Source organism: Rhinolophus sinicus, linkage group LG06 (assembly GCF_036562045.2).
Source record: "Rhinolophus sinicus isolate RSC01 linkage group LG06, ASM3656204v1, whole genome shotgun sequence".
Taxonomy (NCBI): domain Eukaryota; kingdom Metazoa; phylum Chordata; class Mammalia; order Chiroptera; family Rhinolophidae; genus Rhinolophus; species Rhinolophus sinicus.
In genome coordinates this window covers 141,352,552-141,378,045 of record NC_133756.1, presented here as the reverse complement: position 1 = coordinate 141,378,045, position 25,494 = coordinate 141,352,552, and the positions used below count along the sequence as shown (strand labels likewise).

Below are 25,494 nucleotides of genomic sequence, written 5' to 3'. Positions count from 1 at the left end.
AGTCCTCAGTGGAATATAGGGAACTTCAAGAGTTTGTACATTTTCTTTTCTGTCAGAGTCAAAATATTAAAAATATAATAATTTTAAACAGAGAAAGCAATGTCTTCTTTCATCTACCCTGGAGGTATAACAAGGCCCCTTTATAACACTAGCTTTAGGGAACAGTGTTCTAAAAACAGGCCCCTGGCTCTACCCCACGCAGGCTGAAGATTTCAGAAATGCGATTGTAGTATATTTCTTAGAAACATCCCATAATGATAGATCCGACCATATATCTGTTTTATTCTTTTTAATCTCAGAAAGTGAATTTGTTTTCTAGTACCTTGGCAAGGGGAAGTGAGCCTGAAGGCTGTGCCTTGTGAGTTTGATTTTCCTGGGCATCTGAGAGGCATAGCGGGTTCTCCCTCTGCTTTGTCATCTCTATGTTGTTTTCTTCTTGCTCCATAGTGAGTTTTATGTAATGAGTGTTGTGCCACAAACAGTTTTGGTTTTCTCATTTATTTTCAAAGTCTATGATTTAGAAGCCTGGAGCGGAGGGGGCATAGGGATTGGCGATCTTGAAATTTGTCACCTTTCGACAACTAAGTTTTCTTTTACCCAAGAGACCTCGCAAACCATGCTTACTTTGAGATGCTCTCCTTCATGAAGAATGACTGTTGTACTCTGGGCTTTTTATTTTTTCTCTTGATTTTAGCATAGTAAATAGGAGACAGCTTATCAGATCCCTGATAAAAAAATGGGGCATGGGAAAAGTGGTATTTGTCATTAGCCCTATTTCCCATACTCCCATTCATGTGGCATGAAGAGTATGGTGCAGGATCCATCTTCTAGCAGGTGGCAAGAAAGATTCCTGGAAAAGGGACTATTCTGGAATTGACCTTGGATCTTGGTTTCACCTGAACTTGAGTTTTCTAGAGGAATACAATCTATACTGATTTATAGCAGAATAATAGGTTGCAGTTGTATGATACTTAATTTTGAGGAACATTAACTTTTATTGGTGGTGTGTGGGGAAGAACAAGCACGCAGGGAATCTTGTTTGGCCAAAGCAGTGCTTATAGATGTTTATTTTAGAATAAACATGCCCTAGTCCTTACTGCTCTCTATTACTTCTACTTAGTCCAATTCACATTTTTGTTTTTCCTATCTGGTTCATGTAGGCATTTGGGTTTATTACCTTGAACTTCCATTCTCCTGTACAAGTCTCCTCTTAGTTCTCATAATATAGCCAACCATGTTGTTTTTAAATTCTGAGACCCTGCATCAGGTTGGGCAGAGGTGTTTCTACCCTTCTCCTTCTTGAGCCTGTGACCTTCCCTTCCTTGGGTAGGCTCCCAAATTCTTCTGGGAGCTAGTGGGTAAGAAATTACACCCACCTCTGCAGTAGCATTTGGGGAATGCCTTAATTGAGCCAGGATGCGTGTTGCCATCGTGTGGGGCTGACACTGCTTGATGTGCTGTGGAGGAAAAATCATGACATAACCAGAGAAACATCTAAAATGGGGAGTTCTGTTTCATGATATAAACAAAAAGAGGCCATGGCTGCCTAGAATTAGAGGAAAGATCACCGTAGCGGGAGGAATGGTATGAGGAGGATTCATGGAAGAGGTAGGTCTGGAGCCAGACTTCATAAGACTATTAAAAATTGGGAATCACCTGAAAGAATACCTAGACCTTGAAGCAAAAGTGCGATTCTTGTCCCACTTGTGCCACCAACGTGGCCTGTGACTTTGCTTAACGAGTGGTAGCACCTCCCTGACCCTTAGTTTCTTCATCACTAAAATGGAATTGGATCAATCAATGGTGTGTTTTTTTTAATATTTTTAAGCCAGGGGTAATTTTCTTCAAATGAAAACTCCCCGCAAATTGTCAAATAAAGGAAAGCAGTATTGCTGTGGTGAACATGGAAACGGACCCTCCCCTGTGCCCTCGTCTCTTTCCTCATGTCGCCCTCCTCCAGCCGTGGGAGGCTCGCAGAGCACAGCTTTCCAATCATCAGATCGGTCTGTCTCTGAGGAGCCTCCTGGGTTCGTGTTCTGTGATTCATGGGAGCCACTTTAAGTGACATGTTAAATGTTCAGAATTTGACAAAGAAGGAAGTCTGACCTTGACACAGTTCTCTGTGTGTCTGCCTTAAAGTTCGTTTGGAACTATGAGACATGTGCATACTGAAAATTCTTCAACTTTTCTAAAGATTTGATTCCTCTCCACCCACCGATGGAAGAGTACCCCCATCAGATCCTAGGAATATATTTAGGGCATTCCAAATGAGCAGTCACTCTGGAGAGAAATAGAATCTGGATCTTATGTATCATAGGTTTTACTGTTCATTGTGAATGAGAAGCCAATCCTGGCACATTTTTTTGGTATTCAGTAAATATTAAAAGACATGGGTGGCTGGACAACAGAAAAAGGAAAGAAGTATGTGTTCAAGGAACATTTTGCAAGGTTAGAATTATCTTGACAGAAGTGTCTGGGTTTGCACTGGGAAGGGTAATCATTATAATAATTATTACAACACAACTGCTGAGTGATTATCATGAAGTGTTAGAAACTATAGGTTCTTTACATGCAGTATCTTGTTTAACGCGCACCAAACTTTAGGGGCAGTATTATTGTTTTCCCTCCATTTATGTTTCAGGAAACTACAGTTTAAAACCAGTTTGTTGGAGATTATTTGGTTAGACTGGATTTGGGGGCAGAGAACAGGACACTTTAGGGGAACAACGTGACGCAGGTTTAAACCGTGTCATAGCCCAATATGTCAAGCTCAGTTCCTGGAATTCTCATAAGGAAGCTCCTGGCAAATCTTTCAGAGGTTCATTCATTCCTTCACTTACTCAATAAATACTAGTTGTGTGCCTGCCACGTGGAAGGTATTGAATGGGCACTTTGACTCAAACAAAGAAGCTCTAGCTATGGTCCATGCCTTCAAAGACCTCACAGTCTAGGGGGAGACAAGTCATATGCAAAAAGCAAAACTAAAAAAATGGAATAAAAATAATTAACATTCACTAATTGTGTACATCAGACCATTCATGTGGTTTAGAAGCTTTTTCTCATTTTATCTTGAACACAACCTATGAGGTGAATGCAATTATTACCCTTGTTTGCTAATGCACTTTAACGAACATAAAGACTCCATCTAAGGTCATGCAGCTAACGCGTGGCAAAGCCTACGGAGTCCCCACTCTTAGCCCCATGCTGCCTCCATGGTTTAAATTGTAATCGTTTAAAAATTGAATTACAAAGACTAGAAATGTGATACATACAGTAAAAATATATATATTAAATAATACCCCATAGAAGTAAAGATAAAAAGGGAGGCTATAAGGAGTCAGCTGTGAAAGGGAGCTAAGGAAGAAGAGAGGAAAAAAACTATCAGAGAGGGAGGAGGAAACCTGGAGAGTACAGCATAAATAATCAAGGGACTATGTACTTCAAAGGACAAGGATGTCACTCTGGGGTGATTAATGGAGATGAGAATTGAGAGAAAGTCCTGGCTTTGGCTATGAGGAGGTTATAATCGACATTCCAGAGAAGCTTTTGGAAGAGAATAGAAACAGAAACCAGGTTGTTCAGGGTGAATTCTGAGCAACCATTTGTCTCTAAGTTGCTGATGCTATTAGTAGAAGTGGCCCATCAGGCCACACAAATATGGTAAGTGGGTCAGGTGTGAGAAGTAATAGGGAGTGGGAGGTCTGTGGTATACTGGAGGTCAGTATTGCTTGATCTTTTGATTTTCCAAAAGAAGCTAGAAACCAAGAGATTTTTTTGTGTGGTATCTCCTGATTTCTAAATATTAGTTCAATTAAAAAAAAAACAATAACTAGCCAAAAAACACAGTTGAGGGCTAACTACACTATATCTGTGGGCTGACTTTGGCCTACCAGCTGCAAGCTTCTGGAATCCTCTTTCCAGAAATTTAAAAATGAAATGAAGAAGCACCTCAAAAAATAAGCAAAGTTAGGGATGTTTTAGGATTGTATGTGAGGTGTGTGTGTGTGTGTGTGTGTGTGTGTGTGTGTGTATGAAGGGCTACTTGATTTTGTTTCCTTGGGATGGGTAAACATAAACTCACTAAGGAAGAAGCTTAAAGAGAGAGAGCGAGAGAGACCCAAAATATCAAAGATCAGTGTCTGAGAAAAGAAAATGCCAGTGGGAATGGGAGGAATGGTATTAAGAAGCCAATTATTAGAAAGATGAGCAGATGCAGACAGGAAAGTGAACAGGAGGAAGTGGAGAGAAGCTACCTTGAGATTAGAGGGCACATTATATGCCAAGTGGGAAATCAAAAGGAGCATGGGAGCTAGGGAGAAACCTGGAAAAGCTTTGTGATGGCTGCTTAGAGGATAGGCAGTGGCAAGAGTGTGAGATGATTAGAACTGTAGAGTAGCAGTGAGGACCCAGCTGACTTTCTTTATCCTTTAGTTTTTCAGTGAGCATCTATTGACGTGACCCCACTAGGCAATACAGATACAGTAAAAGGTACAGATTAGAGTAAGACTTAATTGTTGCCTTCAAGAAGTTATGTTCTCTCATATGTTCTATAGCTCTAACCTGAACTGAGGGGCTAGTTTCCCACATTTTATTCATTCACTTGCTACAGTCATCACTTTGCCATATCTGTGAATTATCTGTATGATTATTTGCTCAATATTTTTCTTTAAATCATCTCATATTATATATGTATATGTATGTATGTGTGTGTGTATAGATATACATATATATACACACACACACACACATATATATATATATATATATATATATATGAAAAATGGAAAAATGAAGCTATATACAGAGGGTACCAAAAATGTATACACATTTTAAGAAAGGAAAAAACTGTATTAAAATTGTAATGCTAAATATATACTGATAGTAAAAGATGAATACTAGTCATGTGTATACATTTTTTTCGCACCCCTGGTATCATTACTTGCACTGTTATATTGTATTTTTCCAAATATGTATTTTTAAAACATACAGTATTTAACATTTTGCCAAAACTTCATCTCCATTCCACCTAAAATAACCTTGTAAATCACTGGTAGAACATATTTCATACCTTGGGAAAGATGGAACTGGTTAATTGATAGAGTGCTTTAGGTCATTCAAAGCAAAAATTTTTCCGTATTAGAATAAATGTATGTGGCCTTGATTTTTTTTTTTTTAAATTCAGGCAGGTCAGCTTTTATGGATTGATCTGAATAAAATGGATAAAAGAAAGCACGTCTTTGACAATGTTAAAATGGTGCTATTTAAATACCAAGAAGTTTGGAGCTTGACTGCAGAGCCTTCCAAATTAATCTAGTCTGGAAAAAAACTAAAATGCCATCAAGTAACAGGAGATTTGTCAGCTTCCCTGCTTACACTTTTCATATAAAACATAAAGGTTGGCAGATTATAGATGAAAGGTCAGTTCAGCAAAAAAGAAAATATGTCAGACAATCTCATAACAGAGGTAACAGAGAATGGAAGTTGGAAACTACTGTTGGATTCTCAGAAAGACATGAGTTTGTTGGCAATGTGTAAATATCATTACTGTTCCTGCAGCTCTTCATTTTGATGGCTACTTCTTTATGCCGAGTCTCCAAATTTGATTTAAAAGACACCAAGGAGTCCTGTCTTTCTGAAGAAGATTTACTTTGCAGCAGTTTTACATTACAAAAAAAAAAAAAAAAGAAAAGAAACTAGTCTGAAGGGGAGAAATGTACTTCCTCTCCCTTGTTTCCCAGTGTCACCCATGCTGTCTCTGAACCAAAGCTCTAAACTGGAAAAAGCAACAAGCCAAGCCCTCTTGCAAAGAGCAGCGGTGCATAAAGAAAGGGTTTACAGTGAGTCCATCATCATGAATGATTGAAGGGGAACCGGGCAGCTACAGCGTGACTTATACAAATAGAGTTGCTCAAAGATTCATGCTGGTAGGATCTTCCTTGGAACAAATTACTGTCCAGGAAAACGTTTCAGCCTTGTTTTGGCCTTGGGAGCACAGGTGAATCTGGGGGTGTGCTACTAGGTCGACGGGGTTACAGAGCTATGGTATTAGAGTTGTGGGGCATCTCACAAGTTGCCAGCATGTGCAGTGCTGGGAATTTGCAGCCTATTAATACATCTTTCATCTGTGTTTTAAGTACAGGGAGTTGTGTAAAATATCATCATTCTACCCAAGTAACTTGCAACATACATTACACTCCTTGTTGCCTTATGCTAGTGCAGATTATAAACTCACAGAAGCATGTATTTGAGGGAGGCTTCCTGTTTTCCATGAGTTGTTCACCTTGCACATAACTAAGGCTGAAAACATGTCACACAGCATTGTGGGCTAGTCGTCAAGAATCTCCACTGACGCTTGGACATAGTGTTTTCAGTTTCATCTTTCTGTAGTGTTGTTTTCTGCTTTCATCTCTCTCTTCAGCCTCCCCATTAACCCACATGCTATGTATGCAGTTTCATTACTGTTAAAAACCTAAAAAGTGAGTTAAAGAAAAACCAGGAGCCTTGCAAAGCATATTCTGGTGACCTTAAAAATGACATCACTTTTAGCAGCTGTGCTTGCAGTGTGCTGCTAGGATCGTGGACTTCATCATGTGATCGCTGTAGTTTGCATTGCTAAAATCCAAGTGGACTTATGATAAAATTTGCCAGCCTGTCCCGCCCCAAAATATAATTCTGTTTCCCACCAAGCTTCGTTACTTAAATTATTGACTCTGGTTTTCGGGTAAAGACCAATGCTTAGAACAAGTGTATCCAGTTTCGTGCTAGTGGCAACTTTCATTCTTCCTGGCATAGTAGGAAACATTAATTTTGTGTTGGACCCAGGAGTCTCAGGAAGCTGGAATTACAGCCACCATTGCCCCGCCCTTTTTTCTCTCAAAATGAAATGAAATGAAATGAAATGAGCAGCAGCCCAGCGGTGAGGCTTGAGGGATGGGTAATGAAAATGAATAGAAAAGGGCATTAATTTCAGGATGGGGACAGCTGCCCGGCACTATCTCCCTTTGGATTTTGGTTCTTATAGCATCACGGTGAGTTATTAATATGTATGATCTGTACTTTATTCAAACATTATAAATCTGTGCAGAAGTCTGGTGTTTGGGTTTTCCTTTATAGCTTTCATTCTTCTTCCCAGAATTATCTCATTTTGATCGGGAAACTTTTGCATAAAAAGCACACACCGAGAACTGACATTTCCATACCATAAATATTAAAAGGGGGTTAAGCTTCACACTTTTTTCTCCCATCCCCAATGGGTGAAAAGTTAGCCTTCTAATGGGGGGGTATTATTAATGTTTTTTTTATTCATAAGCCCAAAGGTAAACTTTAACTTGCCGTATGAAATTGTACTGTGTGGTTCCTTTCATTTATGTAAATTGTGGAATGCTTGGCTATGCCATGTCTTTTGTATGAAGGATATACTAAAAATCTAGTAGTTATCTGAGTTAAGAATAGTTGGTTGGCTTATTTTTTTATGAAAGTATAGTTGACATACAATATTATATTAGTTTCGGGTATACAATGTGGTGTACATTTATATGTCGTACGATGTGATCTGCTTATGTTTTGAGGGCCGAACCAAGGCCAGACCTTTTATAGGGATTGTGATTTAGGTGCTTTTTGCTGGACTCTTCACGGTGTGAATTCATCACAGTATGGATTCATCACAGTGAATCTGTAACATACAGATGAGGGAAATGGAACTAGAAAACTTAATGTCTTCTTAGTAGCATTTTAGCTTCTTAGCAGCTCCCCGACTCCCGTTCATTGTCATTTTTGTTAGCATAAAGGAGTAGTCATAAATTTTGGTTCCCATGGAAATATAAAGGAATGCATGAGCTATTTCATTTGGGCATACCGTCTGCTAATCACGCAGTCTCGGCTGTTGTACTTTGTGATGGGAAATGAACGTGCTAATTGGTGCTCTTTTTTCTTATTTCAGGAAACCTGCCATATGAATATAAAATAGTGATTGCTGGGAATCATGAACTGACATTTGATAAGGAATTCATGGCAGACCTTGTTAAACAGGACTACTACCGTTTCCCCTCTGTGTCCAAATTGAAACCAGAGGACTTTGACAACGTTCAGTCCCTCCTGACAAACAGTATTTACTTACAAGACTCGGAGGTAACAGTGAAGGGATTCAGGATATACGGTGCACCGTGGTAAGTGTTCATCTGAACAGTCTTCCCCCTTCCGTTTTTTTCTGTCATCGCTAAGAAAGCGTGGTGCAGACTTAGGTGCTTTAAATGAAAAGGATAACAACTGGAAAGAAACCTTATTGCTGTTGTTTCCAACGTAACACAGAGCCTGGCCCTGCTGTGGAGCGCAGGGCTGATCATTTTCACTGTGTGGCAGATGTCTTTAGGCAGGATCCATGGGAGAGGGGTTTGGCAGATACGGGTGGAGCTGCAGGTACGTCTGGGACACAGAAAGATTGGGGAAAGTTCACTATTATTCCCCTTCACTTAGATTCAGCTCCTCTGAACATTCCATCAGTCTTACGTAACTCACTTCCCTCTCATTTTAAACTGGAAGCACTCATAAAATATCTTGCTTAAGTAAGGTTTCTCAAAGTTAGCTACACATCAGAGCCACCTGACCAACTCTGAAGAAACAGAGGTTTTGAAGCCCTACCCACCCCACTCTGATTCTCCCTCCTGAGGGGGAGCCCAGGAATCTGTATTTTTCACAGGTTCTCGAATGAGACTAAGGGACATTTTGGAAGTCGCGGGTTGACAGCTCAGTTCTAGCGTTCTCAGCACTGAACTCTAGAAAACTTGAAGCAGGGGCATATTCTTTGGGGCCAGACAAGAGGCATTTTGATCTTGGCTCTATCAGTTGTCAGTCGTCTGGTTTTGAAGAAGTTAATTCACAGAGGATGAGCCTCAGTTTCTGCATCTCTAAGAGGGTGGAAATAATACCTATTTTAGAGACTTATTATGAGGATTAAATTGGGTGATATTTGTAATGGGTTTTAAAGATTACCTGGTGGTTTGTTTAATTATCATGTTTTCTGTTCTCAGCTCTGCCACTAAGTATTTATATGAACTTGAGTCTCCAGACCCAGTTTTTTCATCTTTAAAATGGGAGTGTTAGAAGATCAGTATTAAAGGAGGCTTGGATTTCTATTTACTTATTTATTTACTTTTTTGAGAGCTCTGTGTGTATACAGAGCAACAGAGTTAACTTTTACTCACCCAACCTGGAACAGTATCCCAGTTCTGCCCTAGGAGTTGCAGATAAAACTAAAAGAGCACAAACAGAGTAAATTCAGATTGGCCACCCCACTCAACAGTTTGGTTTGTCCTCTATAGAATAGAAAATTGAGATATTTCCTACAAATTTTTTTTCTAGCTTTACTAGTGGGTATCCAGTGGATACAGAAAATATATTTGTGTTTAAAATCAACCTGACAATGATTGTGAACTTGTAATTGAGTCCTTACTATATGCGAGGCACTATTCTAAGTCCTTTATATCTATTACCTCATTTTCTTCCAAATACCTTTAAGAAATGGGCACAATTATGATTTTCATTTGGCAGATGAAAAAACTCTGGCACAGAAAGGTTAAGTTACTGCCCAAGAATCACACAGAAACTAAATGGGAGCGTCCTAATTGGCGTCTGATGACAAGGTACAGGATATGGCATAGGTGGTGGTGGTGGTAGTGGAATGGTGATTGGTGTTTATAATCTGCAGGGGTTATATCCACCTTTATTAATGCATGTCAACCCATTTTTTTTATATGTGAGAAGGAGGTTAAGGGCAAAGAGAATAAACAGCAGAAATTAGTCTTATCAAACAAGAATCTGAAAACGGATCTCAGGGTAGTGTGGGATGTTGATATTAGCATTTCTGGGTAGAAGGCAGGAGAGAGAGAGACCTTTCCCAGCTTTCCATTCCGCTTCTTAGTGACTGTCTAGTAGTTGAGAAATGACATCTGATTGGCAGAGAAGCTTTACATAGGGTCATGGTCATTATTTTCAACACCTTCAGATGATTTCTGAAAAATCTTCAAAGGGCACAGAAGACTGAGGCTATTCCTGAGCAAGCAGGACGTTCTGAGGTCCCTGGATTGAAGGTTGCTGAAATGATGACAGCAAACACACTTTCTCCATTGTCTGAGCAGATTCAAACTAGAAAGTATGAACTGTTTCTTGCCTAGTACCTCTTTACTATGAGGGAGATCTTGACATGGAATCTGTTTCACCCATTGGAACTGTTGCTACTTTCTTTTTTGATCAAGAATGTAGAGGTTGGTGAAAAGGAGATTCCAGTTGCATCCTATATTTTGGAGGCATCTGTAGTTTAGATATCACTGTACAGATGTTTTTGTTAAAATTAATATTTCTAGGATTTGCTGGTAACCTGAACATTGATTTAAGAATGCCTATATTAGCATTTCTGTGGGGGGGGAGGGGGACAGATTTTTTTTCTCAGCCCTTCCACTTATTGAGCCCTGGGACCTGGGGCGAGTTTCTGAACCTCTCCATTCGTCTGTTTTCTCGTCTCCAATGCGGGAGATAGCAACATTGCTTCCCTCACACAGTTGTTAAGAGGATACATGAGTTAATGCATCCGTAACACGCAGAAGACTTCCTGCAATAGAGTAAGCATTTAATAAGTGTTAACTATTCCTGATATTGTGGGGTTGGTGGTGTTTCCAACCTACTTTGTACCTTTGTCAGCTTCATATGAAGACTGTTGGATTAGGAGTCAGATGGAGTGGGTTCTAGCTCTAGTTCTGCCTCTACTGATTGAGTGACTCTAGGTGAATCTGTTAACTTGAATTTCTCTATTGGTAAAAACAGGGGCATTGTGGTCTGTCCTAGTCTCTCTCATATGCTGCTTACTTAAATGGTTGTCAAAGTCATCATCTTCAAAGAATATAATTATTTGCAAGCATGTTTGATTACTTTAATATCTTGTACAATTATTAACCTTTTTCACTATTAGGATTTTGACTAGAAGCCAAGCTACCACTTTTTACCTTCAGAAGTTAGGTTCTGTGATTCGCCCCTAAGTGAATGCCTGTTTAATAACCCATTAGATACTGCAACCCCAAAATAATGTAAACCGATTTAAGTTTGATTTCCATGCTTTTCCAATGACTTTTTTGGAGGAAATATCAAGTTCTGATTTGCTGCTATTGCTAGTGGTTTTAATTTAAAAATAGAAATCAAAATAACCTTGATACTAAAAATTTCCATCCTGTCATAGGTTTCTCAAAAGTAATTGTCATCTGACCAGGAAGATAGCTATAACTCATGTATTTTTTAAAATGTGGATTGTGAGTTGGTCTCACTACAGAAAAGGAATGTTAGTCTGTATTCATTACATGTTTATAACTTGCAGCCCAGCTGAAAGCTTTCTAAAGATCAGGGAAGGGGAAAAGAAAAAAAAGTAGTATCTCCTAATTTACAATTTAGCAGGAATTTGTATGTGGAAAATAACTTAAACAACATTCCAGAGCATTCATGTGTGTTTACAGTTGGAGTACGCTGTGGTACTTAGATCCCCAAGGAAAAGGATTTGGATGTGATTTGATGGGTCTGGGAAAATTCAGTGGCCCGCACTGAAGAAGTTGTAAGTGGGATGCCTTGTCCTGGAAGAAAGATGCTCCCTTGGAAGAAGGACAAGAACTGACTTGTTCCTGGGGAGCACCCCTGTCTTGGGAAGCCTTATGGCAGGTTCTGTGGCTTCTGTATATATTCATCTTCACCATTTCGTTTTTCCATTAATTTTGAAGAAAGGAATCAGGCATGATGTGTTGTCCTCTTTGGGAGTGGCAATTCAGGGACACCTTTTCTTTAACTTACCCTATTGTGTTTTTCTCTCCCTCTTTGGGAGACAGAAGAAGAGGATCTTGTGTTGCCAGGCAGTTAGTTCTGCCTTGGACTTCGCTGTCGTAACAGGAAAGCTTGTGGATTTCTTATGTCCCTCGTGTGGATACTCTGCCGCCAAGATGGTTCCTGATTTCCTCTTTGTGATCACTCTCAGTTCTGTAATGTCTTTTCCAAAGGCTGAGTATGGTTAGAAAGAGGAGACAAAATTCTAATCTGTCAAAGATTAGCCACTGTGATAACTCACTGCTTGTCTGGCTAGGGTAGATAGAGGGGAGGTGGAATTTTAAAATCATCTTTGTCTTTTTGGCTATCGATCTGTAGCCAGCATTTTAGTGCAAGCAGTTTTCAGTATACTCACTGGTGGGACTTGGCATTTTAAACATTGACTAGTTCCTTCGTTTTTTCTGATTTCAACTGCTCTTTTGATACTAAGATGCTGTGTAGAAAAAAATTCAGGTACTAATTGATCAGCAGCCAAGCTGCTAAAAGTGAAAAGTCTGTGTTGCTCTGAGCTGAGCAGAGCAGTTGCATTGTTCAGCAATAGCCGGCACCTCGTTCCCCTCTTGAACAGAATTGCAAAGCTGGTCTCCCGTGGCTTTTAATGAATATGAGTGGGGCTTTCTGGTGTCCAGGAATTTGATCTCTACGCTGACCACGGGGTCAGGAACAAAGAGCACACTTTTTCATGTTAGAGTAGACCCAGGTGTAATTTGTCAGATTTAGTAACTGTGGAGGAAGTGCCTTAACTTCTGCAGCAGGAAAATTAGATTGGGCCTAGGCACTGTAATTCTGAAATAGCTGAAAGAGCAAGAGAAAGCCCATTGAGTTGCATTTTCAAAGGAAGTGTGAGCGGGATAATTCTTTCCCCCCTCCTCTCTTCCCCTCATTTCGGATCCTAAACGTGTTGAGTTCGTTCATTCATTTAGATGCCATTTTTTTCAGCATTTTTCAAAGTGGGAGTAAGTGTTGGTTCTACTGTCTGCCGCGTTTATAATGATGCGTGCATACCAATAGCTACAAGGTCGCTCGCATTTCCTTGTTCTGATCAGTGCAGTAGTACTTTACCTTTACCCTGTCAGAAAAGCTTCAGATGTTTTTATTTCCAATTATAAGTTTTGTAATGCATCATGTATTTTGCTGACAGTCTTCAAGTTCTTGAAATAGCGAACAAATTAACAGCAGATATTGAGTGAGAGGATTGGAAAACCAATTGACAACTCATATGATAGAATTCAGATATGCGGAAGGGTGGAATGGGCTCATTTATTTTATTTTCACAGTCATACTTTGTAATTAACTTGGGCAAAAAAAAGGAGGAGGGAAGGAAGAGAGGGAGAGGAGCGAGGGAGAAGGAGGGAGGGAGGGGAAGAGAGAGAGGGAGGGGAAGGGAAGGGAAGGGAAGGGAAGGGAAGGGAAAGGAAGGGAAGGGAAGGGAAGGGAAGGAAAAAAAGATTTTCATGTCCAGCAAGAAAGTTATTTCATGCTAGAGAACCAGAACTATACAAACAATATTGGTTCTATACCACATTCTCAGGGATTCCAGCTTTTATTCAGGAGGGTTCAGAAAGGTATTGGCACAGAAAAAGGTAGGTGTGTGTGTGTGTGTGTGTTAAACAAATATGCACTCTGCTTTTACATGATTCTGTTTAAAGGCCCAGGCTAACATTTCATTTTTCTTGGCTCAGGGCCCATAGACTCACCCATTATGAAACCTATGGCTGTTCTGCCCTGCTCTAGAGTTTCAGGCTTTGTTTACATTTTTGCCTGTTTCAGAATGCAGCCGACTGCTCTGAAAGCCACACGGGATCAGATTCACTTCTGGTTTAACAACTGCCCTGTTTATTTGAAAAAGGAGAAAGCAAAACCAATCACTTTGCTTCCTACCTCCCATTGATAGCCGTATCAGTAAATACCGTTTCCAAAGCTGGTTTATGCAGAGCTTGTGATGTTGGATCTAACTAGTATCTTTCTGCCCACTCTGTCCAAACCTCTCAAGCGTGTTGTGGTGCCTTTACCTGATGTGCTGGTGGTAGTTGTAGAGACGAATGTGGCATGGAAGTGTTTGTGTGCATTCAGTCATGTTTAATATCAGCCGTTGGCATAACTTACATTTTTGCCTGTGTGTGCATTCTGAGAGACAAAGTCCATTAGCAAACGGCAATAGTAAACTTATATTTGGATGGAATAGTTCACTCACAGAACTTTCATATGTGTTACCTCATTCGGGCTTCACCACAACTCTAAATAATTAAAATTTAAATAAAAATACAATTCTAAACAATTAAAATAAGCACAGTATATAATAATAATAATAATAATAATAATAATAATAGCCAGCATTTACAAGTGTTTACATGTCAGTATTGCCTTCTTTTGACAGAAGAGACCAAGGTAGAGTTTTTGACAGAGAAGGTGACTGACCAAGGTCACAGAGTTAGTTGGGGAGAAATAGGACCAGAATCCAGAGTTCCTTTGCTGAGTCCTTTAGACTAAACCAGGATAGCCTACTAACCACAAATGTCCCTCTACTCTGTAACCTGAGGCAACCCAGGAAGTGGCCCGTTAGAAGACTTGGATGTTTCCATCTGGTTACAAAATGGGCATACAGAAATCCAGGCCAGTGTTCTTCAGGAGTACTCAGGAATCAGTGGTGAGGTATTTGCAGGGAGAAATAGGAGTGTTGAGCGTGGACAGAACGAAAGAGTTATCCAGTATCTTTTACATGGTGTGGTCCAGAACCTAGGGTGTTAAAAATGAAAATTCTACATCTCAGTGTGTCGTAGCCTGTGGATCGCTCCTTCTGGCCTTCAAGGGGGCAAGTACCAGGTACATGTGGCTTTTTCCCTCTGAATCATCAAGTAGCAGGTGACAGAGACAGCAGCACAGGGATATGCACCAAGAAGGAACTGCTGGCCATGTGCCCCCACTAAAGTCAGGTGTGGCATGGGCCCAGGTACCACGCTACCGATAAGACCTGGATGTTGAGACCCAGCCCACTGACTGCTGGCTGTTCTTTCATTTTCTCCTGTTACATTGACAGGCTCCTTTTTAACCCAGAGTTATTGCTGGTGGATGAAAGGAGATAATACAGTGGCTATAAACTCCATGAGGGCAGGAATCCTGTTGGCTTTGTTCTCTATTGGCTTTGTTAGCCTAAGCTAACCCAATGCCTGGCACATAGTGGGTGCTCGGTCCATATCTACTGAATGAATGAAGGAATGAATAAGGGTGGTGGTGGTAGAGATGTGTCTGTATGGCTGATGGACTGAAGGTCTGCACAGATGGGACACTCAGTTGTAAAAGGAAAGAAAATACTTCCAATACAAGGTGTAATGTAGCCATCCATCTACAAGGAGGAATAGAGATGGTAGAGCATAATGGAACCAAACAAAGTGCGAAATTATGTCCATGAGCTTCTTGAACATATCTAGATCCTTCCTGAACGTTCAGAAATGTAGAAAGCATAACAGCATCTCTCCAGGTTTAGTAAAGGTGAGGAATGGGAGAAGTTGGACAGACTTAACTAAAGGCAATGAGAGTTTTCAAAGAAAGGCTCCAACAGTATTTTTAAGCCCTTTACTGTCATTTCTTTACCTGAGATGCCTTATCTCTATGTTGTGAGCAGCTATGAGAGTTTCTGTTAAATTTGGAGACTGCCTCTTCAAGCTGCAGGAAAAGAAGTGAGCGTAAAGTGTGAGTTTGGTAGGGGAGCTTGACCAGGTGGGCCCTCAGAAAGTCCTTTGGACGTCAGGAACCAGTTATCAAATATTTGGTATTCTCTTATCACAATGGTTGAATTCTCAGTGATAGAATTCTTAGAGTTGAATTACAGTACCATTTATTTTCAAACTATTGGACAAACATGGATTTCTCATCTTGCACTCTGAACTCTAAGTGTAATGTGAGTTTTTCCAGATAGTGAGTCTACTGCAGTCCCACTGACAGTCTAGACCCACATTTACCTGGTTCCAGGCACTGCGGCTGCGCTGCCTTCCTGTGGCACACTTCTCCCCTGTAGCTCAGATGTGCTCACAAGTAACTCCAAGTAATTGCACGGGTTCCTTTAATCCTCCCGGTGCTCTGTGATGCATGTGACATGGGCTTTGGAGCACACAGTTAGGAGGTTGCCGCTTCCACAGAATGCTCCCTTTCTGTCAGGTCCTGCATAGCTTCAGGACATGTCTTCTCCCCCATGTGATGTTTCACAATGGAGTCATGATAATCAAAGCCATACTGTGTTCTGTGCTGGACAGGGGAGAAGGCTTTGGCCTTCTAGGCTGTTTGGTGAGAGGGCCGTCAAGGAACGATGTCAGTCCCCCTCCTGAGGATTCACCTACAGCCCCTGGGAGGCCTGTTGGGGAACAGGCCAAACCATGTTTAGCTCAGGGACATCCCTCTGACAAGGAAGTCTTTGCTAAAATAGGGCTGAACTCTTCTAGCTGATTCCCTTTTCCCTTAAACTATCAGTTCCTCAGGTTAACAAACTTCTGGGAGGACATCCCCAGTGGGAAGACTTACCTGGAATGGTCTAATCCCCAGGCTGGGCATAGTTTAAACAGTTGCCACCTTCTTCCGCCCATTACGGGGAAGGCAGTGAGTGGTATAGAGGCTGTAGGCTTTGGCCTTTAGAACCGGCTACCCCCAGTGATCTTGAGGCTCAGTTTTATCATTTAGAACTCATTTACCTTGTTAAGCAAGTTATTTCATCTCACAAGTTTTATCTGTCAAATGGGTATGCAAATAACAATAACTACTATTTATTGAGCCAGACCCACATATTGGTATCTTATGCAACATTGGTTTTGAGCCTCACAGCAACCCTATGAAGAAGGTAATATTACTCCCATTTGGGAGAAGATAAAATTGTAGGTTATAGCAGTTAAATAAACCACACAAGGACACTCATTTCCTATGTAGCAGAAGCAGAAGTCCAACCCCCAAAGCCTTTATTTTTTTCACTACTCAGTATATTGTTCATGGGATTAAAATGTGATGATGTATGTTACGTTCCTGGCACTCAATCGTGTAGTTTTGTAGTGGCTATTATGTTTTTGTTTTGTTTGTTTACTTTTTCTTTGTTTTCTTTCTTTCTTTTTTTGACGGTATAAAAGGGAGAAGCAAAAAGGGGCAGAAATGAGATGAATAGGAAACTTAGTCTAGAAAAATGGTTACCCCTCTTCATGTGTGTGTGCATGTGTGTGTGTGTGAGAAAGAGAGAGAGACAGAGAGAGAGAGAGAGAGAGAGAGAGAGAGAGAATGAGAGAGAGAATGTTTAAAAAGCAAATATTGTACAGTACATGGCAAGTTGTTTATAATAAGTAGAAACCGTTTAGGAAAGTAACCTCATATAGCAGCTGCATTTGGTCAAAAAACATGTAAGAAGGGTGAATAGATGTCTGTTAAATAAAGACATGTGGGCATTTTTAAGGTCTTTTACATGAGTATCATTTTAAATGTATGAGTAACACTTGGTACTGGATTTTCACCCAGGAAAAATAAAGATAATCTTGGATGGGGACTACAAATTGAAAGCAGGAGGTTGTGTGAGGGCTGCTTACACAGACAGTTAGTGGCAAATTTGAAAGTCTCTGGCATAGCAGACTGTGTCTCCATTCTGTAAAGAGCAGAAAAGATGAGTTACAAATCTGCATTAATTCAGGAGAGGATTTAAGAGGACTGTTTTGCTCAAATATTAGAAGAGATCAGCTTGGCTGAAGTGTAAATATAGTTACTAAGACTAGTAACGTCTAAGTATGAAATTTACAGAGAAAAATGAAAAGTCAATGAAGAGAAGCACTTGGTGTCTAAATGGCAAACTAAAGAAAGTGGGTAGGAGCTAGGCTAAGTAAGATTCTTCCCAGGGTAAAATTGCCCAAGACAGCATCTGAAGGTGTTGGTGATATTTATTGGGTAATTTAGACACTTTTGATCTAATGTCTGATACGGTGGGTTTAGGATAGATCAAATTTTTTAAAAAGGGGCTAAAATTTTATATGAATCTGTAGTAAATCAATACCGAAGACTAAGTACAACCAATGCTATGTTTGTACAGGAAAAAAGAAAAAGGTCAGAGTCAACACACTGATTTCCCATTCTTTTCTAAAATTGGTATGCATTTCTTTTCCATATTATGTACAAAGTAATTGCACATAAAACTAAGCGCTTGCCTGAGATTACTGTTTTGCTCACTACATTTCAAGCTACTGTATATATGGAAATTATGGGACATTATCAATCTGAACACAGTCCAGTAAGATGTAGTGACTTTCCATGCCACACAAGCCTTCATGAACAATGGGAAGTAGCTTGGAGTACCTTCGTTATAGAAAGGATTACCGAAGACAGAAACTAGGAAAAATAAAATGTTTTTATTGTCTTCATGATTTTAAAGCCCAACCCCCAAATCACTCGCCATAATCTGCCCTTTATTTTTATTTTGAATGAAGAATCAGTAGAAAAACGCCTTCTTGCTTTGATCCTTTCTGAACAAATAAAAGATACTAGACTAAAACCTAATCAGAAATTGTGGATGGCAAAACTAGTTGGAAATACAGCACTGAGCAAATGTTAGCCACTTTTACTTTTTTTCCTTCGGTGTTAAGGCTTAAGGGGGAAAATAAACTGTGGAAAGGAAATTTCAGAAACTCAATTTGTGGAGTTTGTATTATTTAAATAAATTTATACAGAGGAAGCATTTGAGAATGAGGATTTTAGGCTATGCTTAAGATGCCTCTGTGATTAAACATTCCTTCATGCATCCTGTTGTTGTTGTTGTTGTTGTTTGTTTTTCAGATAAAACAGCTTGCTGTCTAATTTCTTTTCTTATCCAAATTCAGCCCCTCCCTTTCAAAAAAGGTATCATTCCATAAGGAGAAGTATTTGCCTGTTGGTCCAGCAGATTGAGTAGGAAAAATGGGAAACCTAAGTATGTGTGTACAGTGCTGGCCTTGACCTTGTGCTTTTAAATAGCTCTTACTGGAGGTGGATTCTGTGTGGTTGAGGCTGGCGTGGTGGCTTCAGAGACAGGCCCATGAAAGGCAAGGGAATTTTCAGGGTACTAAGTACCTTCCTACATTCAAACACACACACAGTATGTGCTGTTCAGTGTTACTATTAAAGGGAAAAGCTGACACTAAGGAGGGTATTGGTTTGTAAAGTTATTTGCTGTAGAAATTACATTCTGTAGAATTTGAACTCTATTCTGAAAAGCCTGAGAGAAACAGGATCACTTGTTTGGAAATTCCGAAGTTTGGCTAGCCTGTAAACCACAGGCTTAACTGTGCTCTAAAGTCAGTTCTGATATTTTGTAACTGTTGATAGTTATGATTTTCATTATGAATGTGTTTTTCCTTGGTTGATTGCAATAAACAGAATAATTGGATTATTGATAAAGCAGAATACCAATATGTCAGAAAAAAAAAATCATTCTCTTTGTCCATTGAATCAAACACTTTTCTTGTGAAGGAGACCAAAAAAAAAACACAAAACAAAACTTGTCTTTCTGGGTTTCTACAAGAATAGAAAAAAAAAGGTGAAAGGAAAAAGTTACTGCAGAAAATCATCAAGATTAGAAATCATACAAAAAAGTAAACATCTCAATTCCTAAAGATTGTTTCCTATGTTGTGTAAACTCTCTTCAGTTAACCAGATACATGGATGAAGCTTTTACAATTCCAGTAAAAATTCATTCATTCACCTGGTTTTGGTCATTTAAGAATTAGCATCAGTCATCAGAAAGCAGTGATATGTTTTTCTTCTTATGTCTAGCAGTAAGCGTTTCGAAAGCTATATCCCCAGCAAAAATACACAAAAGGTCCATAGCGTTACAAAAAACATATATAAATGTATAGAGAAAAGGAAAACTGAGAGGTCATACACCACAAGTACAACAGCAACTTTCTCTTAATGAATGTTCTTTTTTTCTCTTTTGTTCTACTTCCCTAGGATTTTGTATATTCCTACAGTGGGTGAATATTTTTACAGTCAGGAAAAAAGGCCACATTCTCCTATTGTAAAATGTGTGTCTAGAAGTAATTTGGAAATTGATTCTCTTCTTCTAACTTTATGCTGTCACTGTGTCTATAGTTCTTGTATATTTGTGGGTCTGCACAGACGCACACACTTCACAGATCACCTGTGTGACAGGCCATTGCAAAAGATGGGGAGGTGGAAGCTTCTGTCCGAATCAACAAGTGCTGTGGTTTGCCCGGCTGAAATGCAAGGATGCCCCGAAAGCACCCAGAGCCATGCATCGTTCTGCTGAAAAATGTGTCCACTTTTAAAACAGAATCTCCAAAACAGGTGGAACCTAGATGGCTTATTTGGTGCTGGGGTAACTGATGGAACCCAGACCTCTGGCGCTGCATTTTGTTTCATCCCTGAATGTGGCACCCTGCGACTTGGAGTCTGAGCATCTGGCTTTACAGTATGTGACTTCAGTGGAGGAAAGCGTGGTGCCTACCTTTGCTTATTTGTATTCCGGTGCTGTAACCTCCCCTCCTCTTGTGAGTCTTTGTTCTATTAATCTGCAAAACAGGGCTCAGACTTGTGATTAGTCCTTGGAGCTTGTTTCTATTAATCAGTCTGCGAAACAGGTCGACTCGGAGGCTTTTGTCCCAGAGCTTAATGCATTCCCCTTGTCAGGCTGTGGTTTAGCCTGTTCCGTTTGCCTTAACCGGGACCAGGCAATGAAATTTGGTTTTTATATGCTGATTGCATTGTCAAAAAAGAAAATACTGTTTGAAACGACAGCAAGAAAATGCTAATGTAGAACTGTAGAGCTGTGGTTTAGGAGGAGGAAAAGTTTATAGAAAATATAACTTGTGTAGCCTGGTTGTGTTGTACAATAAGCTGCATAGTACAGTTGACTAGAACAGAAAAAAAGGCATTATTTGTGTTATGTAGTTTAGAAGTATGGTGTTGATCAAAAGTTGCCTGTTAATAATAATGTTATGTGTATTTGAAATGTAATTCTCATTGGATACTTAAAGTGGGGCAAGTGTTCTTTCAGTTATAGTATTGAGTACTTATAGGAAGACACAACACAACTTTGTGAATTTCCTTACTTTTTTTCCCCCCACCCTCCCTTGTTCTGAATGACCTTGCCACAGATTGAAATTATTCTACCTGTTAGGTGGGGGAAGCTGTGTATCTCAATTTTCTTATCTTCATTATCAAGGGACAAGCACTGACCTAACTGAGGAGATAGAGTATGGGTTAACTGAGTGATGATTATAAATGGCTTCGTAAAATGCTCATTATCACCATTTTTAAAATTCCGATAACTCCAATGTGCGAAGGATAGAATCTTAGGGAAAGAATTTTAATGCATAACTTCTCCCAGGGATAGCGACACAGTAGGAAAAACACATTCTATTGGAAGTTGTCTTTTACATCTCTAAAAATTTCTCGTAAATTTCAGCATTCATTACTTGTGAAATAACAGCCTGACCCCCTCCGCGTCCCCCCCCAAAAAAATAAGGAAATCTGTTGGAGTGCTGTATATGTACAGAACAAACTGTCAGAGTCCCAAATTAAATTTGTCATCAGTGATAAATTTAGTGCTGTAAGATACTTTAATAAGTGCTTCAGCTTGATTTATTGGTTTTGTTAGTTAACAAGAGTATATTATGTCTTGTACAGAACTTAGCAGAAGCAATTTCTGATTAGACCTTCCTTGATTAAAAAAAAATGAAGTCTCATTTTAGTCATGGTGGTAATTAGTACTAAATTGGAAGGTAAGTAACTGCAGTCCTGTCATTAATATTTTAAAAAGCAAGAAAAAAAGAAAGAAAGAAAGAAAAATGTCAGAATGTGAAAGGAAAGACTTTGAAAAGGTTCTTGTTTTTTATTTTTGTACATACTTTATTTCCTTTGTGTATATGCAGAGCGTCTAGGCTGTTTTACTGGTTGGGGCTTAAGTTGCAGCCCTTGCATATATAATCACTAATGAGTGTCAGGATACAGCTGCTAATTTGAAGGCTTTGTGGCTCTTTCACCCCAGACACTAGCAGCTTCATTAGGCTCTGTTTTGTCCAACCTAACCTTGCTGGCCTCCAGATCACAGCTAAATACCAACATTACACCAACACCCTCCCCGTTGAAACAGTCCAGACACATTTCCTTTAGAGCTTATCTTATCAGAATCTGCTACTGACATAAACTTGGGTGCCTCTCTAGCATGCCACATAATTAGGATTACCTTTCTCCAAAGAGGCCCTATTTCCTCACACCCATGGGGGTATTAGTAGATTGGAGATTTGAATTTTATAGCAATTAGCAAATTTCTCTGTCCCCCCCGCCCCCGTTTTATAACGTACTTTTATATGGCATAGCTCTTAAAATGTGTTTTTATGGCTGTTTCAGCAACATAAAGCTGAAAGCAACAAAAAGGGATTTTTTTCCTTGACTTGAGAACATGCATACAACTTGTTAGCAATGACATCAAAGAAAAAAGAAAAAAACATCGCCTGATATATAGTTTTTTCTTTAGAGGTTTGTCATTGGAAATCCTTAAAATCAAACCAGATAGCAAGCAGTTGGAAGACAGCGTTCTGTTTGCTGTGTTCTTCTAAACTATCCTGAGCAATAAAACACTGGGCGTGATGTGTCAAGCTTTTGGTTGTCAGGAAGCAAAGCCTTTATTTTTGAGTGTTATTGTTTGTAGATTATCCCCTTACTGTTCCCAATTCCCAGAGAAATGCTCTGTGTTCATTTAAAAATTTACCCTGTGTTGGCTAGGAAGCAGTAGTCAGGTGGAGGTATATTTTGGTATGGTATATGATTATCAACCAGGAAAATAAATCTTTATCAAACTTCTTTCTCATCAGATCCAGTCTTCAAAGCCAGGTTTCTGGTGATCTTATTTTGAAGTGGTTTGATGTTTTTTTGCTTTTTACAGAAAGCCATAAAATTAGAGATGGGAAAGAAGTCTCTGATTGCATCACTTTTTCCACCCCTTTGGTCAGTGTGATCTCCCTCCTTCCAGTCTATTCCCTGGTGTTCCATTCAGCCTAGTTTAAGATAGTAAAGGCCAGAGAGGCTCCTTGTCCAATCCCTGCTGGGAAAATGTCCCACGATCCTTGACATGTGGATATGCTTTTAAACATGCAAGCTGAAGTTTTCTCCTGCTTTGAGAATGCTTTGACATTCTTACGTTCAGTCTCTTTTCTTCTTATTCCTGGCTTCTACACCCTCAGGAACTTTTCCTGTCTCGGTCAAACACTCTGTCCATATTGTGAACAAAGAAACAATACACACATGCCTGATTTTGTCTTTTTATCCTTCTCATTCAAACGACAACATTATTTAAGGGGTTTCTCACTATGAACCATGAGTCTAAGATGTGCCCAAATTTGAATGGCCCATAAATTTTACCTATAAATGAATCTCGTAAATCCTTATTAGCCATTCCATTAGAGCCTGTGACTGGACCTTCGCAGAATCTTGTTGGTCCTGAGACTTTTCAGGAGTCTAGGAACAAGATGAGGACTCTGTGAATATTTGTTTTTATAGGGACTGAATTAAATTAATAAAATTCCTTGGTTCGTGATACACTACCATCACTGGTCAGTGTATAGCCCTTATTATTATCATGTTATTTATCATTTTCTGAATCATGTAGAGAACGGCCGTTAGCCCACACACAGCCAGAGCACTAGAACAATAATTGGTATTTACCTTTATGTTTTGTTCCTCTCTTACCCCTCTGTCTTCCTTCTCCAGCTATACATTAATTTGAATTTTGTCTTTATCTTTTTTTTCCCTACTTAACTGGGTCTTAACACACATATCTAAACAATATCTGGCTATTGGTTTTGAACTGTATTCAAAAGATATTATGGGTTTTTGCTTTGGTTATGGAGAAATAAGCTCCTAACAAATTTGAACCTCGCACAGATAACTATAAATTCTGGAAAAACAAAAAACAACTACCTAAGGGTTTTGGACAATAAACACAAGCAGGGAGAATTTTGGAGGGAGTTGAAACTGAGAGGGAGCAACTGACATAGAGTGAGTTTTCCATTTCTGTGGTTTTGCCCCAAGGGCAGCCACAGTTAGATAGAGTTAGAGTATGGGGTAGCTAAAATTCCAACGGAGAGCCTGTACTCTGTGTGGCAGAAGGAACCATTTGGACAAGTGCGGAGTAACCAGAGCTACCAGAAAGTGAGGGGGAATTCCAGAAAAGAAAAAGAGCCAAATAAGAGGAACCCCAAATTCTGTATATAAACTCTGTCCCAGGATTTGACTGATTCCTGAGCCGTGTATTCATGGGCAGGTTGAAAGCAGTCTGAACTGAGATCCGAACTACTGCCCACCACAAATATGACAGTTTAGAGTTTGATTCTAACCAAGTGACTTTTCTGCTGAAACAAATCATGAACATTCTTCTGAGAAATATAACACCATCCAGAGTCTCCACAACATAACATTTCAAAATATAGGAGTGTGATCAAAAAATACGGTGAATGTTTAAATTTTTAAAAATTTATTACAGTAAAAGATACATTGCCATTAATTCCCCTCAAAACACTCCCTCTCACTTCACACACACTTATCCCATCATTCTTTCCACTTTCTGAAGCAGTTCTGGAACTCCTCTTTCGTGTCTTTAGTTGCACTGTCATGGCTGCCTCGATGTCCTGAATCTATTCAAAATGTTTACCTTTGATGGTCATTTTGACTTTGGGGAAGAGCCAGAAGTTGCACAGTGCCGGATCTAGTGAATAAGGTGGATGAGGACACACCATAATGTTTTTACTTGACAGAAATTGCCGTACCAGAAGCGATGTGTGACATGGAGCGTTGTCATGATGGAGGATGAAGTAAAGACACTCACAAAAGAGGACTTCCAGAACTGCTTCAGAAAGTGGCAAGAATAATGGGATAAGTGTGTTCGAAGTGAGGGGGAGTATTTTGAGGGGAATTTATGGCAATGTGTCTTTTACTGTAATAATTTTTTTTATTTATACATTCACCGTATCTTTTGATCACAGCTTATATAGTATTACTTGACATGTGAAGAGCCAGGATGATGTGACCCATTGTCAAGGGAAAAGACAGTTAACAGAAGCCAGCCTTGAGATATATCAGATATTAGAATGATCGGATAAGGATTTTAAAGCAGCTATTATAATTATGATATGTGAGGATTAAAAATATATTTGTAATGAATAGAAAATTAGGAAATATCAGAAGTGATACAAAAAAATAATGAACCAAGTGGAAATTTTGGAACTGAAAAAATGTAATACCTGAATATATCACTTACTACATGGGCTTAATAGCAATGGACTAACAGAGAAAAGAGTGGATGAACTTAATGGTAGATTAATGGAAATTATACAACCTAATGAAGACAATAAAAAATTATTGAAAAAAATTAACAGCATTAGGGATTTCTGGGACAATATCAAAGGTCTAATATACAGGTAATTTGAGACCCATAGGAGAAGAGAGAGTAGAACCAAAAAATGATTTGAAGAAATAATGCCAAAAAAGGAAATAATGCCCCTAAAGTCCCCATATTTGTGAAAGACATAAATTTACAGATAAGAAGCTCAGTGGAAAATATCCAGCCAACTATGCCTAGGAATATCATAGTCAAATTTCAGAAAAACAAAAAAAATGAGAAAATAGTTAAGG

At 39.3% G+C, this 25,494-nt stretch overlaps 1 protein-coding gene across 7 annotated transcripts in view; it reads left to right on the top strand.

Moving 5' to 3' along the window:
• Positions 1-25,494, top strand: part of MPPED2 (metallophosphoesterase domain containing 2) — a 161,993-nt gene that overhangs the window by 76,621 nt on the left and 59,878 nt on the right. For 6 of the 7 annotated variants that reach the window (XM_019738618.2, XM_019738616.2, XM_074336162.1 and 3 more), the window contains exon 4: positions 7,940-8,165. In XM_019738618.2, the coding sequence (XP_019594177.1) occupies positions 7,940-8,165 (226 nt within the window). Of the gene's footprint in view, positions 1-7,939; positions 8,166-24,617; positions 24,638-25,494 lie in introns of those variants that run through there. The other variant, XM_074336163.1, reaches the window with a different exon arrangement.